Here is a 21,216-nt window from a genome sequence, read left to right as displayed (position 1 = left end):
GCAAGCGATGCCACAATGGACCACTGATCAATTGTGATCAAGGGTATATATATATGATACAATCTCACTGCACTTAGCCTAATCCTTCATTGCCCTGAAGAATTCTGTGTAAAAGGGCTATGGAAATAACAATTTATCTTATTTCTTAGGTGTTTTCAACCTCTGCTGCCACGCTGACGGCGTATGCGGCCAAACGGAAGAAGACAGTCTATATTCTTAGCAGCATGCACAGCGTGGTTCAGACTGATAACACTACCAAAAGGAAGCCAAACACTGTCACCCTTTACAACAAAACAAAGTGTGGCGTGGATGTGATGGACCAGATGGTTCGGGAGTACACTGTCCGCAAAGGAACACGGCGCTGGCCAGTCGCCGTGTTTTATAACATGATTGACATGGCAGCACTGAATGCACATGTGCTGTATCAAGCATGCACCGGGACGAAGGAAAGACGGGTGGACTTCCTGGTGGAGCTTGCAAGGGAGTTGGCTCGCTCTCATGTAGCTGCGAAGAAGGCAAGAAAAGATCAGTTGCTTCGGACACAACCCTCCACACCGAGCCCTGGAAAAAGGGCCACGTGTCAGGTCAAACACAGATGCAAAAAAAATCAGGCCACTGTGCGATGTGTTCACTGCTACAGGTACACATGTGGTAAATGCAGACGACAGATACCGTGGCAGTGCCAGGATTGTGAGTGATTGCTGAAAATGTTGAAATGTACTCACTCACTTTTTATCATTATTTGTAAATATGTGTACAAATGGTTGGTTTTTTGTACTGTTTTCATCAATAAATGTCAGCAACAAAGGACATACAAAGGACATGTGTTGATTTCTCCCTAAGATGGCAAACTGAAACACTCCACTCCCCCACCCCCTCAATCACTCACCCCCACTCCCCTCCCTCCAGAATTCCTAGGTAACGACCTAATATACATATGAATGACTAGCCAATTTAGCTTCCACTTCCAGCATTTGACTGCTCTCCGGCTTTTAAAGGTAGAACGGTAGAAGCCTGGAAATCCCAGTGCTAGCCTGGATAGCAGCCGTGAGACGAGCTGATATCAAGTTCTGTTACGTCTCCAGATATCAGTTGGTGCTCAAGACATTTTCATTGCGGTAAGTTCTAAATATGTTCACATCACACTTTATAGCTGAATAATATCATCGTTGGTGGTCTCGGAAGTTATAGAAATTGCGATCAAACATAGAATGGAGTGACTTGATTGGTTGATGTAAGGACAATAAATGAAATGAGACAGGAAGGACACAAATTGGCGTTAATAATTTACCCGATTATCAATGTGTTAATTTGCATGTACTTTACAATTATGGGCATATAATATGATAACGATATTTTAGCAGTTCAATGATAAATGTGTAACATTAATTATGGTGGGGGGTGGAAAATGGCTATTTCACTTGATGCACTCCAGCTGACTTACTTTGACGACGTACTCAGAGTTTGGCGGCTTGAAAATAGCCAAATCTTGCACCCAGCCATTTGTAAATTGGATATGCGCCTCTAGTGACTTGTAATTACGAAACTGGTTCGCTGTGTAAGCGCTTACTCCACAAACAAGATACGTGAAGATATCGGGGTAGGACAGTGGCGGTAAGTCGTCTGGGTCTTTACTCCACTGCCGTATTTCATATGGGTCCAGATTTGCGATGCACTCTATTTTTTTTCAAGTACCGCTGCTTCGCCTCTGGACGCAATCGGTCTCTATACCGTCCGTTTTCTTTTGAGCTGCTTTTAAGCACGTTTCTTGTCGTCGTCGTCGTCATTCCAACACAGTGTGTTTGTTTTGATTCGTAGACCCCGAAAATGGAGCTGTGCTCCCACAATGCATTGCGGCGTGACGTCAACTCCAAAGCCCTATATATAGCACTAAGGTGATCCCTGTTGTGAATAAATCTCCTTTTGTTCTCTTAGAAAGAACTGTCTGCGCGTGAGTCCGTTCAGTAGCCATGACACTCAGAGCAAAGTGTTCTGCCGGGGTGATATGGTACTATAAGATCTTTCAGATATGATGGGACTTGTTTATTTTAGACCTTGTATGCATGTAGAAGGATTTTAAATTTGACTCTGGCTTTAACAGGGTGTCAAAGAAGAGAAACCAATATGAGAGAAATGTGCTACATTTATACAGATAAACAGAAACTGTGCTGCTGTCATTTCCTGTTCTTCTCTTACATTGTCATTTATGTATTTTGAATATGAGTAAATCCTTTTTCCAAAATAGCACGATAGCACTTGATTACAGTGGCACCAACCAGCACTGTTTATTACACAGTCTCCAAAAACACATTAAAAGATTTTAAGGTTGTTGTTTTTTTACTCCAATAATAGTGTACACAAGGTCTTCTAATATTAGAATCATGATTGAGATTTACAGTGTGTGGCCATAAAAGCAGGAAATGAGTCAGCACTCTTTAACTGTGGGTTCAAGTTTACTTGTTCCCTGACGGGGGCCTCGTATTAGTAATAATAATAAAAAAATGAATTTAGTGGTTTATACACAACTTTTTTCTGAAATGAAATATGATAACACATAAAGTGCATTTGTGATTATTGCCTTCCAATATAAAAGTGTTGGCAACTAGTGTCTCCAGGACGTTTAATTCCACCCAAAGGACATACCGTTTGTCCTTGATGACTCCGTATATGCTGGACACATTTAGGATTCCTCTTAGGACATCTTAACTGAATTGAACTCTTCACTATAAAACAACAATTTCACAGGAATGATGACAATGCATTGTCTCTGACTGCTGGTTTAAAAGATCCATTTATGATTCTTTTTCCTTTTAATCCTGAAAAAGTGAGCTGAGGATGAAGTACAGATAAACTTGGTTAGTGCCATATTAACTTTACACCTTCTCCCTTCATGCATGTGTGTCATTGTTCCCCTGCTAACTGAAATAGTTCCATTTATTCCAGGTGATCGCGCCACTCAGGTGCCAACCAGACAGCACGGTCACACCTCGTGTTATTTTCAAGATATATTCCGAGACACCGTGTCACACACAGACCCAAACTCAAGCTTCCCCAAGAGAGGGGTTAAAAATATGCCAACCATGACAGCAGTCTTACATCAGCTGAGGATCTCTTTATTATATCACCGGTACAGAGACCGGCTGCTCTTTTCCTTATGATTTATTCACTTTTATCTTTTTTTGAGAAAAGCACAGATCTAGCAGCGAATAATGCGGCAACTTACCCTGCACAACAAAAATGAGGATAATCCAAGTATATAACTTTAAACAGTGATTTAGCTGTAAACCCCTCCTTTAAAAAATTCCTTCATACGTTCTCTCTGCAAAGCTTGATCTTTCAACCAGGATCCATAACAGCTATCACAACAAAAGAAAGTCAGGGCTTTGATGGTGATTGTTGTTGCTTTTAAGGGCTACGGTTCAGCTTCTGGTTCATGTTGTTTAGCGATAAGGAAAATGTTCAATCTGAAACAAACATTAATAGGTTTTTAGTTTTTTTCCCGTGTAGATTCACTGGAGCATGAAATAGAAGCTCTTCTTCTGTTTCTTAATGTTTACGTTCCTATTTAAGCAGGGCCAGAACAGCTTCAAAATGAAAAGAGCCTGGTATTAATTTTCAGTTGCAACTTTAGGAAATACAGATGTCATCATTTAATTCACCGCAGCGCATTACCTTAACTGAGTAAGATTTCTCTATACGATTTCTATGGTACTTTAAATTAAATTTGACTTAATTAGCAAACAGCAGTTTGAATGCAAAAAAAGATATCACTAACTATTGCATTAACATATACAAAAGGACTAGCGGTTGTCTAGTGTAGCATTTGAAATTCGGTTGTTTTTTGTTTTTTTTACCACTACAACAAATCTACACAATGCCAGTTTTACATTGATTTTAATGTAAAAACATAGCAAATATAACAAATCTCATAACATATCTGTACATCGTGTAATTGAAGATTTCAAGGGATTTAACAAAAGTATTGTGTTACCTATGAATTATGGCCAGTTTTCTATATGATCCCCCATTTTCAGAGGCTCAAAATTAATAGGCTTCCAGTTAACTTCTAAGGATTGTATTTAATACTTCGAAGAAAATATTTTGCAGTCATTCACTGCCTAAAGTCTGGAAAGCATTTGCATCACCAAATGCTTTCCAGACTTGAAATGCTCTGCTAGGCCTTAGTGCAGGTGTGTTCAGTTGCTGCTCATTTGTGGGTCATGTGACTGACTTAGTCATTGAAGAATCTTCCACTTATTTGCCTTGAAAAACTCTTGAATGGCTTTCGAATTATGCGTTTTTGTTATGCTTCCAATCACGAGCTGTTTCTCTCCTTTTCTGTACCATCATTCTGGTCACTGGTGTAACTTTGTGCTGAACATTGGGGGAGGGGGGGGTGTCAAGATCTCTGTCTAAATAAATAAATAAATCTGGGTAACTTCCAAGATGATTAAACATGCAACTATTTTGCTGGTAATATCTGAAATGACTAAAGAAACGGCCTATTAATGCAAGATAATTCATAATTTTATTGGGGGGAGGGGGGTTATATTGGTTGGGTCTGATTATTGGGGGGGTCATAACCCCCCCAACCCCCCTGGAAATTATGCCCCTGATTCAAGGTCATGCTGGTTTCATCTGTCCAAATATTTGTTTTTAAAACTGTGGAGGCTCTTTTAGATGCTTCCTGCAAGAGTCTTAGTTTTTTGAGTGGAACCAGTGGTTTGTGCCTTGTTTTACAGTATGAAGTTTTCTCATGAATGCATCTCGAATTGTATAGTAAAAAATAAATGAAACATTTGCACAAATGCATAGACTACTGTTACGGCTGTGACCGTAATTGTGTGTGGATTTGAGTGTCTAGGTGCTCCTCCGGGATTGACGATTTGGCGTTGGTAATGTGTTGTTTTTGCGTGACTGTTATGTGTTTCCTACTTTACTTTGAAAGTCTGTGTCATCTTAGTGTGTTCAGTTTACATTTTCCCTGTCTCGTCAGTTCTGATTTGCCCCAGCTGTGTTTCCCTCCTGTTGTCCATTCCCTGATTGTTCCCTCCATGTATTTAAGCCCTGTGTGTCAGTTGTCATGGTCGCGATCTTCTTCCCCCCCCGTTGTAAATAGTTTGGCGCCTTGCGTTGTAAATAAATATCATTTTGCTTTAAAGAAAATGGTGGTCGTTTTGGGATGATTTTTGTGGAAACCCGTATTAGTTTTTCTCGTGTGTTTTTTTTACCTTATTTTTATTTTCCTTATTTTTATTTTCCTTATCTTTGTTTTTCTACGTTGCACCCCGGTTGCCTAGGCCGGGGTGTAACATATGGGGGCTCGTCCGGGATCGCTGGTGGGTCCGAAGGAGGGACAGCTTCGGCCTTCTGTCTTCGCTGGAGGGTCCGAGGACCGCTTCAGCCTCCGTCTGTCTTCGCTGGAGGGCCCGAGGACCGCTTCAGCCTCCGTCTGTCTTCGCTGGAGGGCCCGGGGACCGCTCCAGCCTTCATCCGCCTTCGCTGGAGGGTCCGAGGACCGCTTCAGCCTCCGTCTGTCTTCGCTGGAGGGTCCGAGGACCGCTCCAGCCTTCATCCGCCTTCGCTGGAGCGTCCGAGGGACCGCTCCAGCCTTCTGCAGCTGGTGGGCTGCGTGTCCGTGTGTGCAGCTGGTGGGCTGCGTGTCCGTGTGTGCAGCTAGTGAGCTGCTCATCCGCCTTCGCTGGAGCGTCCGAGGGACCGCTCCAGCCTTCATCCGCCTCTGCTGGAGGGTCCGGGGGACCGCACCAGCCTTCGTCGTCTGCTGGAGGGTCCGTGGGACCGCTCCAGCCTCCATCAGCTTCGTCTGCCTTCATCCGCCTTCGCTGGGGGGAGGGTCCGTGGGACCGCTCCAGCCTTCATCCGCCTTCGCTGGGGGGTCCGAGGGACCGCCTCAGCCTTCGTCGTCTGCTGGAGGGTCAGGGGGACCGCTCCGGCCTCCATCAGTTTCATCTGCCTCCGCTGGAGGGTCCGTGGGACCGCTTCAGTCTTCATTTGCCTTCGCTGGGGGGTCCGAGGGACCGCCTCAGCCTTCGTCGTCTGCTGGAGGGTCCGTGGGACCGCTCCAGCCTTCATCCACCGTCGCTGGAGGATCCGAGGGACCGCCCCAGCCTTCGTCGTCTGCTGGAGGGTCCGTGGGACCGCTCCAGCCTTCATCCGCCTTCGCTGGAGTGTCCGAGGGACCGCTCCAGCCTTCATCGGCTTCGTTTGTTTTCGCTGGAGGATCCGAGGGCCCGCTCCGGTTTTCCGTTTCCACTGGAGGACCCGTCCAGTCATCAGCGTCGCCTGCGGGACGGTGGCCGGTGCCGTATGGGCTGGACATGGAACAAACATTTTTCGTTGGGGTTGTATGTTTTAAATGTTTGTTTTTTTTGGGGGTGTTTCCTTGAATTAAACATTTTGGGGTTAATGTTAATTCTTGGGTAAGGGGGTGTTACGGCTGTGACCGTAATTGTGTGTGGATTTGAGTGTCTAGGTGCTCCTCCGGGATTGACGATTTGGCGTTGGTAATGTGTTGTTTTTGCGTGACTGTTATGTGTTTCCTACTTTACTTTGAAAGTCTGTGTCATCTTAGTGTGTTCAGTTTACATTTTCCCTGTCTCGTCAGTTCTGATTTGCCCCAGCTGTGTTTCCCTCCTGTTGTCCATTCCCTGATTGTTCCCTCCATGTATTTAAGCCCTGTGTGTCAGTTGTCATGGTCGCGATCTTCTTCCCCCCCCGTTGTAAATAGTTTGGCGCCTTGCGTTGTAAATAAATATCATTTTGCTTTAAAGAAAATGGTGGTCGTTTTGGGATGATTTTTGTGGAAACCCGTATTAGTTTTTCTCGTGTGTTTTTTTTACCTTATTTTTATTTTCCTTATTTTTATTTTCCTTATCTTTGTTTTTCTACGTTGCACCCCGGTTGCCTAGGCCGGGGTGTAACAACTACACAAAACGTGTCATATTGGAATTATGCAAATAATCACTTTTTTAAATCCCCAAGTTTCCCCATGACTCACTGCTGGTTTTTGTAATTGAAATTAAACTACACAGTAGAATTTTGAAGGAAAATTGTTCCTGGTGTACCTGGACAGTTGGCTATTCTTTGGTTAGGCATTCTTTCTTAAGAAGTCACATAAAACACTCAACTAGTAACTTCCTAAATAAACCAGATGACCAATATGGAATATGTATTAATCAAAATCTATTAATACACTCTTAATCATTATATACAAATATAAATGTGCATGTAATTATCTTGTTAATCACTTATTCAGCCTTTATAAATGATTCTGTGAACATGTTATATATGAGCTTAACAATCAACATAAAACATTGATATTTGTGTTGATAAATTACAGACTAAGGAGGAACAATGTTTTATAGATTATGAATTAAGCACTTACTAATACCTTACTAATACTTAGTAGTGTGACATTATAATGAAGTGTTACCCATTTCTTTATATTTTGCTTCCAAGGAACCAGACTTCATATCAATTTTAAAGTGGTCTTGCTTACTGAAGAGAGTTCAGGCTGTGTTGGAGAATAAATGTGGTCATACCAAATATTGACTTTCAAGAACGTTAGAATTGTACAAACTCTGGTTTTGTCGCATTTTCTCTATGTCTATGTATGTGTGTACATGTTTCAATAAATGACTGCACACATTTCCCATTTTCATAGCCAAATATAAAGAACTGACAGGCTTGGCGGTACTGTGTATGTATTACACATTCTTCTTCTTCGTCTGGCGGCTCCCTTTAGGGATGTACAACAGATCATCTCTCTCTATCTCACCCTATGGCATACTGCATGTTTATTACATTATATTTCTGTTACAGTGTCATCATTCTGCACTGTCTTTACTGGACTTGGACATATTCAGCTGCCCTTATCATCCATAGCCTTAATTGGCAGAAGTATTTCTTTTAAAAATACTTACTAAATATCGGTGGATGAAGCTCAAATTGGAGAGTTTAAAATACTCCATTACATTAAAAACAAGGAAGTGTTTACTGAAGTTGTGCCGATCTTATTTTAAAATTATTCTTGGATCCCTTTTCATCTAAAAAAAAAAACAAAACAAAAAACTTGCGAGGTGTAGGACATGAACTTTATGCCTGTTGAAATGGGGCATACCACACAAAGTTGCAGTGTTAGCCCACATTACTATTATCAATAAGGGCTGTGTTGTGCTAGAGAATTCAGCTTGTTTGTAGGAAGTGGTGTGACCACATCAGAGGAAAAGACACAACTGTTCCTAACAGACCCACTCGAGGAGGGGTGAGAAATCTAGCGTATCATAAAAGGGGCCCATGAGGAGAAAAATATTTGAATATGGATATGGCTGCGAAAAATGTTTTTACATTAACTCCTGAAAAACATTAATGGTGTTGCATATGGGTGTTAACTTGAAAGTGACAGAGCAAACACAGTGACACTTGTACTTAATTTTGTTGTTGGACGATTTCAGAAGATACGCAACAAGTTCTTAGAGACTGCATACAAAGAAGCCAGAGGAGGTACATAATTTACTATTACCAAAAGTCATGAATGTAAATTGTGGCACATAAAGAACATGGCAACATCAAAGACTGAAAACATCAAAGAGCCAGAGCCATCCATTACCCTGGGCGTGCTGCATCTAACAGAAGAGAAACAACGATAGCATAGTGTCGCTGGAACTTTCTGAACTGGTACCACAGTGACATTATGCAAAGGGCATGACACTTGCACACTGATTCTGTCTGGTTTAGTATGTTCCTCAAAGATGAAAACAATGTTTTATTTTGTTTATTAGAACAAAGCAGTCTTTTATTCAATGCATCATAATGAATAAATGTGCTCTGCCATTATGTTTTTGTTTTTGGCTGTCTAATGATCTGAAGGAAAGCTAAATGTATCCGGGTCCCCGGGTCGTTGACCCAGAGTTTAGATGTTTTGTGGGTTTATGTGAGTTCCTGAGATTGTTAATGCTGTTTTGTGCTTCCATTTGTTCATGAGTTTTATTGTTATTTTGACTTCTGGTATTGGCTTCCTATGGTTTAATTATTTGTGCCTTTAATTTTAGTTTAGCTAATAATAATCTTTGTTTTATTAGTCCTCTTTGCACTATTTTCCTAAATTTTTTCAGTCTCGTCTCCATGTCTTTCTTTTTTTTTTAATATATTTTTATTGATTTTATAATTGAGTAGCATACAACAATCACCTTCAAAAAGAACACAATAGAAGGTGAACGGCAAGTCAACAAGGTGGTGATACATCATACATAAATGTCAAGACAGAGTATACTTCAATTAAGGTTGTCCATCAGGCTAACGACCGGTTGCCAAATCTTATCAAACACACTCTCTCGGTTAGACAGGGTAAACCTGATTTTTTCCAGATGGAGTACATTTCCAAATGCTCTCAACCACATTTCGAAGGTAGGGGGTTTATCAGACTTCCAGCAGAGAAGTATCAGCTTTCTAGCCACAAGTGTGGTCATTGACACAACCTGCATCTCCGTCTTGTCCCTTGCCCATCCCAGTTCACACACCCCGAACAACGCTGCAAAGGGGGTACATGGGACCACCCTGCCAATGGCTTTGGACAAAAAATCAAACAGATGATTCCAAAAAGGCCGCAGCCTTTGGCATTGAAAGAAAAGGTGAGATAAAGTTCCTCGACCACTTGAACACTTAACACAGAGGGCTGAGACGTTCTTATATATCTTTTCCAGTTTAGTGGGAGAGAAGTGCAACCTATGCACAACCTTAAATTGGATCAAACAGTGTCTAGCATTTACAGAACTACAATATACATTCTTAATGCACTCTTGCCAAAGATCATCAGGAACATCCACCCCCAGTTCTTCCTGCCACTGCTCCCTAAAAGTATCAGAGGAAGGACTGCACATATCCAGTAAGGCCCTGTAAAAGCGGGACACAGCACCTCTAGTATAGGGCTCAACCGACATGAAGCTGTCAAGCACTGGGCTTCGAGGAATCAGACCGTATCGTGGAACAGATGCTTTGATGAAATGTCTTAACTGTAAAAATCTGAAAAAATGTGAATTAGGAAGATTAAATTTCACCCTCAGTTGTTGAAAAGATGGAAAATATCCATTAATGTAAATATCTTTGAGAGAACAAATCCCTCTTCCCTGCCATGACACAAACGTGCTGTCCTCCAGCCCAGGCCTGAAGGCATGGTTGTTACATAGCGGAGCATCCAAATACATTTTAGGAGCCTTTACTGTGTCCAATAGTTGGTTCCAAACCTTAATTGAATTTTGAACCACAGGATTTCTGCCATATAGTGTATTCTTCACTTTTATCGGGCTATTAAGCAGGGCCGGGAGACAAGTTTGTCTACAAGATAGGTGTTCCATCATCAACCATGCGGGTTGTCCTTCCAAACTAGCACCTGGAGCACACCTTCGCCAAAAAGAAAAAACATTTAAGTGTGCAGCCATATAATATAACCTAAAGTTTGGGAGTCCAAGGCCACCACAAGTCTTATGTTTAACAAGATGTTTTCTGGAAATTCTAGGAACCTTACCCGACCAAACAAAAGAGGATACAATAGATTCCAACTTCTTAAAATATGACTGGGGAACGCACACTGGAATTGACTGAAAGATGTACAAAAATCTGGGCAAAACTACCATTTTGATGGCATTAATCCGCCCCACCATGGAAATTGGCAATGTGACCCAGAACTCAATATTCTTCTCCAATTGTTTAACTTTTCTATCCCAATTTTTCTTTAAAAGCTGTGACACCTTACGCGTGACTGTGATACCGAGACATTCAAACATATCCAGCGCTATTCTAAATGGAGTACTATGTAAGTAAGTCATGTCCACCCCATCCGACAGAGGCATGAGTTCACTCTTTGTCCAGTTTATCTTATACCCTGAGAGAGAGCCAAATTCGTTAATAAGTTGCAATAGTGGACCGATCGAGGTCTTGGGTTTCGACACGAATAAGACAACGTCATCAGCATAAGCGGAGAACTTATGAGGAATACCCTGATGCATAATCGGTTGTATATCAGAACTGAGCCGTATACGGGCTGCTAAAGGTTCTAGGGCCAGGGCAAAAATAAAAGGAGAGATGGGATCTCCCTGACGCGTGCCCCTGTGCAATCGAAAAGGAACCGATACATCATTATTAGTCCTCACCGAGGCCATAGGTCCTTTGTACAGAATTCTAATCCAATTAATAAAAGAATCACCAAATCCAAATTTGGATAATACAGTAAACATATACGGCCACTCGACCTGATCAAAAGCCTTTTCAGCATCCAAAGCTATTACCACAGAATCATCCGAACACCTAGCAGAACTATATATGAGATTAAACAATCTACGCAAGTTAAAATAAATGTAGCGGTTAGGGATAAACCCTGTTTGATCTGGGTGGATAAGTTTAACAATATAATCCTTAAGGCGGTTTGATAAAACTTTCGTTAATATCTTGGTCTCAACAGAAAGGAGAGATATAGGTCGATAGGACGAGACAGACATAGGATCACGATCTTTTTTAAGAATCAACGAAATTACCCCATGATATAATGAACTTGGCAAAGAGCCAGACAATTTTGAGTAGTTAAACATACGCAAAATCAGAGGAGCTAGCAATGAGGAGTAAGCTTTATAGAACTCTGCTCCAAAACCATCCGGTCCAGGGGCCTTATTATTTGACATCTGTTGAATAGCTGTCTTAATCTCATCTAATGTAAAGTCCGCCTCCAAATCTGCAACTGCCTCATCATCCAATTTCGGGAGATCACACTTTTCCAGAAAGTCCTCAATTGACGACTGACTCGCAGAACTCTTAGAGCTATAGAGATCACGATAGAAGTCTTCAAAACACTTGTTTATTTCTTGGGGGTTTCTAGTGGTCTGCCCATGCTCGTCATTGATTGACAGTATTGTTTGCGATGCTTGTGTTTTTCTAAGTAATCTTGCAAGCAACCTATGAGGCTTATCACCTAGTTCAAAGAATGTTTGCTTACACTTAGTGATTTGAAGGCAAACTTGTTTGCTGAGCAGAGAACTATACTCGCACTTCAATTTAGTAATTTTGCCCAGTAATTCTATATTGGGAGAGGACTGATAAGTTTGTTCTAGCTGCAGTAAATTTAACTCAAGATCCTTCAAAGCCATTTCCTGGGATTTACGTTTAGCTGCAGAGAACGAAATAATGTGGCCTCGAATTACTGCCTTCATACTCTCCCAGAGAATTGCATCGTCAACATCGCCTTTATCATTATCATTAAGAAAATCCAAAATGTGCTCCTCTAATTTCTTATGAAAGGTCTCATCTTTAAGCAGAGTTGGGTCAAAGCGCCAATCCCGTCTCTGTAAGGTAGCTAAACCTGCAAAATCCAGATTAATGGACACAGGGCCATGGTCAGAAATCAAAATGGGATGGTAGGTGACATCCCTCATAATATGAACAAGTTTAGAGTCCAGAAAGATATAATCAATACGGGAGTACGACCCATGAACGGAAGAGAAAAAGGAGTAAGCCCTGCCTGTGGGGTAGAGTAATCTCCAAGTATCCACCATGTTCATGTTTTTCAACGCACTCTTCACAGCATGACTGGATTTAGACTGTTGGGTATGGGCCGATGCACTTTTATCCAAGCGGGTGTCCAGTACCAGATTCATATCCCCAGCTATTACAATATGAGAATTATTCACATTTGGCAGCAGCTTAAAAGTCCTTTGAAAAAACTCAGGGCAATCAAAGTTAGGACCGTATACGTTTACAAAGGTGACAGGTAAGGAGTTCAAGAGACCTGTAAGAATGAGGTACCTTCCCCCTGGATCCGCAGTAACTGTGCTTTGACAGAAGGGAATATTCTTCCTGAACAAAATTGCAACCCCTCTTGCTTTAGCTCCAAAATTAGCATTGTATGCCTGACCCAACCAATTGGCACGGAGCACTGACTGAACCTTGCGTTTAGCATGCGTCTCCTGTAGAAAAATTATGTCAGGTTGCAATCGTTTAAGGTGTGCAAGAACTTTAGCCCTTTTTACAGGATTACCCAGGCCTTTCACATTCCAACTAATCAACCTCAGTGTAGACTTATTGAGTGTATTTAACATAAATGCTACTTATCCCAATTCGACTAGCTAACCAGTAGTCATACACTCTGAAATTACCACGTTTAAGCTTGTACCACCATAGAACAAGAACATCCAAACATAAAACACAAAAAACAGTCCCACCAAAAATGAGGGCCCCCCCCCATCGAAGCCCGTCTCCACCCAACATACCCAGTAGGAACATAGTAGTAGCTACAATCCTTCCCGTAACCCATCCCGCAGCCCCACACCAGCAAAGAGAGATTTATAAGACACTTTATAAGAAAGAAAAAAAAAAAAAAAAAAAGGCGAAAATTCAGATAAATTAAAATACGAGAGCCATATAAACCATATATGTGCGAGCATTACTAGGCTCCCATACAGCAAATCAAAGAATAAACAAGGACCCTGAGGGCATATATTGTCCACATTGTAGGGAGCAATATCAGCAACAATACTGACCCAAGCTATATGAGTCCACAGCAACACGCCCAGAAGAACAGCAATAATAAGGCTTATACAGAGAAAACATATAATCGAGGACGTAAACCGTTGTGTTGGAGAGCCCTACTCATCCGACCCCGCGGCCAGTTTCTGGTCCAGGAATTTTTTGGCTGCCTCCGGCTTATCGAAAGTCTGTGTGACCCCGTCCATCGTCACCCGAAACCGAGCCGGATGAATAAAGCCGTAGCGTAGATTGGCCGCCCTGCATCGTTTGCGGATTTCTTCAAACTTCTTGCGCCGTGTCAGCACCTCCGCGGTCAAATCCGGAAAGATAAAAACTTTCGCCCCATTGTACTGCAGCGGAGCTTTTTGTGCTGCCATCCTCAGGATACGCTCGCGGGTTTGGTAGTAGTGCAGCCTTACAATTAAAGGACGAGGCCGGTCCCCGTCAGCTGGCTTGGGGCCCAGGGCACGGTGTGCTCTATCCACCACGACCCTGCCCGGAAAATTCTCACTCCCCAGGAGCTTAGGAATAAGCTCAGAAACAAAGTCCAGCGGGTTCCCTTTCTCTGTTCCCTCCGCGACTCCAAGGATCCTGATATTCTGTCGTCTGGACCGAGACTCGAGGTCATCCAATTTTTTGTGATGTAAATCGTAGCCTTTCTGGAGCGAGTCGCAGAGCGCCTCTAAGACGGCAATCCTCTCGTCATGCCCATTTACAGCTTCCTCAACATCATGTATCCTCCCAGTTACCGCGGAAAGAGCGGCCTCCACAGCATTCATCGTGGTTGAGATAGCAGTCAATTTGCTATCAACTGAAGCCTCCAATCTAGTGATTGCACTCATTATGTCGGCGGACGTCGGGTTAGCCACTTGGGAAGTTACGGGGCTAATTGCACTCGGCTCCCCAGCTAGCGCGTGCCCGTTAGCTACACTAGCTGGTTCACCTCCATCTTCTCCGATTTTCTCAGTCTTTTCACGGGCTTTTGGAGCCTTAGGCTTCGTCATTGTTATAAGATATATCCAAACGTCAGAAATCAACAGAAAGGTGTCAAAAAACAGATGGGTATAAACAGAAAATTACAGGCTGGTGCGGAGCTCTTCCAAAAAACGTCCTACGCCATTGCTTGCTAACCACGCCCCCTCGTCTCCATGTCTTTCTGTGTGACATTTATATGTTTGAGTGCTTGTCTCTTTGTTCAATACTTTGTTTGTTTTACTTTGTTTGTTTGTCCTGTTTGTTTAGTGTGTTTTACTTTCCCCGTGTCTCATTTTTCCTCTTATGTGTGTTTATAGCCTCGTAGCCTGGTGTTGCGTCTGTGCTGGGTAGTGTTGCTGCATTCTTTCATGGATTATTATTCACCTTCAATAAAAGGTTCTTTTAAGTTTAAAGCCTGCCTTTGTGTGTGCACTGTGGTCCTAGCTCTTCCTTACCTAGAATAAAATGATACTAAAACAATATTGTTTCCTAAATATAATAAAAAAAATATCCGTGGACTCCATCTGACTTTTTTATCTGCTGCTTCTTTATCTTTTAAAATAAATTTAATTAGGTGTAAATTTGTTGATTGCAGCATGACTGCACACCTTTAAAATGTGTTCAGAAAAGTATGGCTTGCATTTAATAAGATGATATTTTACCATATTTTACAAAAAAAAATCTTTAGCCTCTTCTTGCATGTGGTAGTGGCAACTGAGTGTTCATCACAGGGACTGAATTGCCCTCAACAAACCAAATTGTTTCAGATGTTTTAGACATGAATGCCACCATTGTGCTGTTTGTTATTATCACCCTCACCCTGAAGGCACAAACATCAAGTAGCTCCATCAGCTATGCACAAAGGCATGTCAGGCTGGCATGCACATACCTGCACATCTGTTGGCTCAAAGTTCAATACTGGACTACAGTTTTGCTGATTTATTCTGGCCAATCAGTGGGCATGTGAATAAACACAATATAGATGCACACAATAACTTATATCTCTATCTGTGGCCCTCTACCTATCATTCTTAAAATGACGGAAAACACATTATCAGATTTTAGCTGTCTTTACCACTCGGGCGATTGTATTGTTGCTTGCTTCTTAATAGAAGCCATATGGACAAGAGTGTTTGGGGCTGGGAACTCTTGGCCAGCCACAGCTGTCCCCTGGCAGCATCCCCTGGCAGGCTGGTAGGCCACCATCATTAAAAGACCTAGTTGATGTAAGGGGAGGATCTCTCCAACCCTGGGGTGAACAGTCTGTAATGTTCATGACCTGGTAAAAATATCATATTGAGGCAAGAAGAGAAAGCAGATAGAGGCACAGAAATATCCTATTATCACAGGAGGAGAAAAGTGCAAAATGTCAGCCTTTGTGTATGTTCGCACACATACAAAAATCGCAGACGAGTGTGATTTTAGCTATTTAAGCTAACCCTTATGTTTCAGCTTTAAACTAAACTGGTCTTCGAATGAGTAATACTAGTTAAATGATTTGTTTTCAAGGCAGGAAAATAAACACTTCCATTAGGTATAAATGTGCACTGGTGAATTTGATTGCTCTCAGTATTCAGCTGGTGGTCCAAGCATATTTTGTTTTTTCAACATGAAGGCTATTAGTAGAAAAAGATACCAGAGCCTACATTGCATTGACACTCACATTAGTTCCACATTTTTGGTCCTGACTACAACACAGGCATGAATTACTGAGGATCTTTTTAATGGAATCCTTATTCTAGTCAGCTATGAATCCCCATAATGATTATTTGGACCATTATCTTCACTTCAGTCCTCATTCAGGCTATAATGGTGGATGCACTGGTGATACTATTATCTCTATCAAATATGTTCTGTTTTAAACACAATGGCTTTTCTGATAATATTCACAGTTTTGCTTCCTTATTTGAATGCTAACCTGAATCAGATATGAACAAACCAGTCTGAACAACCAACTAACCAGCCAGGGCGTGTTTGTTCGGGAAGGTTTTTGCTATTTGTTAAGTTGTTTATATTGATTAGTAATAGGGATGTCATGTTTCCTAACATGCACAATGTGATGTTTGGTCAGCTTTACTCTTACAGAGATTATTTTGGACATCAGTTAAGTAATGATTGCTTGATTGGTGACATATTTTGGTTCATTTCCCTGCAACACCCTGGTCAGAGGAGAGCAACACCCCATTCCAGCAACTGTTGGATTGGGCAGATGAAAAAGCATCCCACTATAGGCTATACTCAAGTTATGCACTTGATATTTGACCTCATACTGTCAGAGTCAAAGGCAGATGGGCATCGCTTTACCATTAACTTTTGATTCGGCTTTAACCAGACTTTTTATTAACCTTTAAATTTCATTCAAGAATAATAAGCTGCATGCTACTCAACCATTCATTTCATGATAAGCATGCAGCACAACCACTCAGCAGAACACAATGTGAGGTAAGCCTAACAAAAGAAACATAATAATAGTGCAAGGAAGCCTCCACTGTTTACTTTATGAAGAAATTGATATATTTTATTTGGCAACTAAAACACTTAAAAGTTGTACAACTAGTATTTTAAAAAGCTGCAACCTTTACAGAAAGTTACCACCTAAAAATAAATAAATAAATAAATGCGTTTAAAATATACAGATGATGATCATGATTTTGCTCTACCTGACTTTTATTGTTGAATATATCCTGACAGTCTCATGCACCTTGCAGAACTCTACAGGGGATCCTTTTCCACTTCCTCCTGGTTGATGAATTGTCAACTGTTATTCTTTCTATAATTTCTATAGTTATATACATATTATATATAATATATTTTCATTAGCTGATAGGGAAAAAAACCCAGACCTGACTCTTCACTATCTTTTAGATCTGTTTAGTAAAGCTAACAATACTAAACTATAAAAACACTTAACTCATTCACTGCCAGCCATTTTCAAATCAGGTAACTCCCCACTGCCAGGGTTTTTGAGCATTTTTACTCATTTTTGAAGAGCCACAGAAAACTGTGTGTTATGATCATATAAACGCTGAACCTACCAAAATGAAGAACAGACTCTCTTCCTTCATCCAAAAAAAAAGCTTGTTTCTACCATTTTCCATTCTTTAGTAATCAGCTGTAGAAGAGAGGTGGGTTCCACCAAAAATGCCTGTTTTGACCAAAAAAAGGGAGAAAACGAGCTTTTTGTGAAAAATACATTTCAAGCAGAAAAGTGCCTTTGACACTAATATTTCTTGCTTTGTGACACCTCTAACATATAAAATAGTTTTTCACTTCTATAAAACAGAAATAACACTGAGAAAGGTTATGTTTTATCAAAACTATTTATTTACAAATATATGAAAAAATAAAATGTACATAGTGAAACATTTATTCACAATGAATAATTCACTTTTGTGTGGTAATCATTATAACACTTTCCGGGATGCAAGGGCACACAACAAGACTTGCACCACATTTTTGTCTCACTGCGCAATCCCTTACGTGCGCAAACCCTGCACCTCCTTGCAGGTCTACTTTTACTGCTGGTGGGCTTCAGTTTTTCAAGTTGCCCGAGGTTGTATTCTAGCCCCTCCCATTGAAAAACGTGATTGACGTCTATAGACGTCAATGGCAGTCAACGTAAGTTTTTCAATTGACGTCTATAGACGTCAATGGCAGTGAATGAGTTAATTATACATAAACTGTGTTATTGGCATAGTTTACTTAAAATTGGAAAAGTAAAAGTAATCACTCTGCAGAAATGTTCCCCAGCAGTGTTTTTATGATATCAATATAATTTTTGCACATGTTCAAGGTTGAGCTCATTTGAAATTTTACAGTCTTTTTATTGTACTGTAATGTATCATATTCTATAAAATCATATGGTTCTAATGTGTCTGTGTGTGGGGACCAAAACAAACAAACAAAAAAGTCACAGCTGAATTTTTAAGGCTTGAGTGCTGTGACAGTGTTAACAAGATCTGCAGCATAAAAAAAATCTTAATGTAAAATGAAGGTGCCATATTAGGAAAAACAGCATGTTCAACTTCATTTATTCCATTAAGTGGTTTCTCACAGATCTAATCTGAAAATGCTGGTAATAATTGATGTGCCCTCTCCATCATAGCTTTTATTGCTAATGTGCTAAATGCTTATCCATAATGTGCTCGTGCAAATAACCAGAAAAAGCTGTAGGCCTCTCAGCGTGACAAGCTGAATCCTTTGTTAATGGGAAACAGACACACCCAAGAAAAACACAAATTAAGATTCCGATGGCTTGGAGTCATGCTAGGTTCCAAAGATAATAGTCAAGTATTAGCACAATGGACACAAACCGGCAATGTGAGATCTTTTACAAGACTGAATGCTGTTTAAAATGTACAAAAGAGAGCTCATGTTTATTTTTGTATGTTTTAATTTTTAGATTTCACTGGGCAAGCACTGCCTACCTTGCTTGCCCTGATAGAACACCACAGCTCCAAATTATTTGATAAATGTTAAAGACAGAAACAGAACGACAGTATAACATTGAAATATTTAAAACAGGAATGTTATGGATTTCTACTAATTGTATTGCATACTATACAGTTACTACTGATGTCTCTGAGGATATTTTTCATGTTTTAAGTAGCACTGAGGAACAATTTTACTGTGCAGCTGTAGAGACCAAAATATCTTTGGGTTAAAAATCTACACAGCAGCAGGTATTGTATTGTCAATACAACAAAGCAACAACAAAGATAACAAACCTTGAGATGGGACATTTCTACCCACAGCTGTTTTGATAACCAGATAAAGAACATAGTTACATTACTATGGAAACACAACACCAAAGGAAAACCAATGAAAATGCAAAGTCAAACTGGGTAAATAAAATTAGAATCGTAAAATGAATTGGAATTGAAACTTTACTCGCATTGCCACTCTCAACCCCCCCCAAAAAGTATTACTTTTGCAGGCAAAGAGATAAACATGTGTTCTATTTTGCATTAAAACCTCTCTTAATAAACTTCCACATGTTTTAGCTGCACCGTAAAAACAGTAGACAATAAATCTGAGATTAAGCTGGAAGGTGGCGATTGTTTTCCAACAGGCGTTGTTGGGGAGACAATAGTGGTGAGCCAGAAATGGTAGGAGAGAAGTAAAGAAGTGGAGGGTAGCATTGAAATTTTACAATCATTCATAGTTAATTTGGAAAACTCACAGGCAGATTTAATCCCTCCACCAACACAGCCACAGATGCATTCACAGATTCACTTAAGGTCTGATTCTACCAGGTGCTGTAAATCCCTCAGTTTCTTCTGCAGCAGTTAGAGGTGATTCAACCCTCATGTAGGCTGGCAGTGGACATTATTACTGCAGAATGGCCACAAGCGTCCCAAAGTTACATATGCTCCTATGTTTGTAAATGTGAATTTGAACAAAAACATTTTCATATAATCAACCTCCTAGGACCTGGCGTCCACATGTGTGGACATCACATTTTGGGTTATTTAGACCAAAATACTCAATTTTGCTCTACAGGGGCCTGATATCCAGTTACGAGGACATTATACTGCTACTGTTCGATCGAAATTTTATACGAATATCCTCATATATGTGCTCTCATTTTTCATATTTATAATAATAATAATAATAATGGATACTTTATTGATCCCCATGGGGAAATTACTTGTTTTTCTCTGCATTTGACCCATTCACTCAGTGAAGCAGTGGGCAGCCCACTAAGCAGGCGCCCGGGGAGCAGTGTGTAGGGACGGTACCTTGCTCAGGGGTACCTCAGGGTAGCCGTTAAGTGGTCCCAATCAGCCCAAATATCAAAGAGAAATTAAAATTGCATGCCATGAAAGTTCGGGTCTTAGGAGGTTAAGCAGACTAAACAGAGCAGTTGCTGCACTGGAGCATTGTTTTACTTGATAATCGTTAATAGTTTTTGAGCTCTGAATCCATCTATTATGGCCAAACAGGAAGCGTGTTAAATAATATGTATTTGTATATGGCTGGGACCGATTAGGAGAAAAGGTTGTGTTTGTTTATGAATTTTAGAAATTAATTATGAATATTGTCTTCGCCTTCAAGATGGCAGTACTCCATTGTTGCTCTTTTATTTCTATCTGCTAATCTCTTGAGCCTTTTTGTTTCAGTGAGGAAAGAATAAATAGGGCTTTGCCATAATTATAACTCCAAATTAGCCAAAGTTTGGAGAGAGGTCTGTCTTGTGCTGATTCTCCATCTATTTACCGCTGTGACAGGTTGACAGGGTCAGCCATCTTTTCTCGGGCTGATTTAAAATGTGAGAATGCAACAGGTATGTGTGGGTGTTTATAGCAGATTGATGAATCTGGCTGTGAGATGATGTGTTCAATAAAATGTACAATTTTCCAGCAGTTTTAATATGGTGGAAAAATGAAAAAATACACACAGACATACTTGCACACGCACACACTTGTCTGCAAAAACAGCGGTGAAGCATCCATCCAAATCACTCCAATCAACAAGAACAGCAAAAAAGGCTTCCCTCACTCACAAATAAACAAGATTGCTCTCTTGTCCCTTCTTTCGCTCATTATTTGTGTGTCGATACTGGTGTGTGTGTGTTTTCATGCTTGTGTACAAATGTTGCAAAACCCTAACAATCAATCTTTCATTCAGGAAACAAGTGACAAATTCAGTTACTTTTAATAACATTACAGTGCTGTTAGCTGATAATCCCATCAAAAAAACTATCTGTCT

General features: G+C 40.7%; 2 protein-coding genes across 4 annotated transcripts in view; one reads left to right on the top strand and one right to left on the bottom strand.

Annotated features, from left to right (window-relative positions):
- lsamp (limbic system associated membrane protein) overlaps positions 1-21,216 on the bottom strand; it is a 509,494-nt gene that overhangs the window by 134,023 nt on the left and 354,255 nt on the right. The gene's annotated exons all lie outside the window — the stretch shown is intronic.
- LOC145420231 (uncharacterized) lies at positions 4,163-6,559 on the top strand. Its single transcript, XM_080289277.1, has 2 exons — positions 4,163-5,427; positions 5,599-6,559. The coding sequence occupies exons 1-2, from the start codon at positions 5,316-5,318 to the stop codon at positions 6,405-6,407; spliced, it is 921 nt and encodes a 306-aa protein (XP_080145403.1). The 5' UTR covers positions 4,163-5,315; the 3' UTR covers positions 6,408-6,559.

Source organism: Astatotilapia calliptera, chromosome 14 (genome assembly GCF_964374335.1).
Source record: "Astatotilapia calliptera chromosome 14, fAstCal68.1, whole genome shotgun sequence".
NCBI classification, from domain to species: domain Eukaryota; kingdom Metazoa; phylum Chordata; class Actinopteri; order Cichliformes; family Cichlidae; genus Astatotilapia; species Astatotilapia calliptera.
The sequence above is the reverse complement of the archived record's forward strand: the minus strand, read 5'-3'. Positions and strand labels throughout refer to the sequence as shown.

What these genes read in the sequence shown, in the direction of transcription:
- LOC145420231 (XM_080289277.1), top strand. Translation starts at nt 5,316, where the DNA reads ATGGGGGCTCGTCCGGGATCGCTGGTGGGTCCGAAGGAGGGACAGCTT. An exon ending in CCGTCTGTCTTCGCTGGAGG is followed by an intron (nt 5,428 to 5,598) that starts GCCCGAGGACCG and finishes GGAGCGTCCGAG; the next exon opens with GGACCGCTCCAGCCTTCTGC.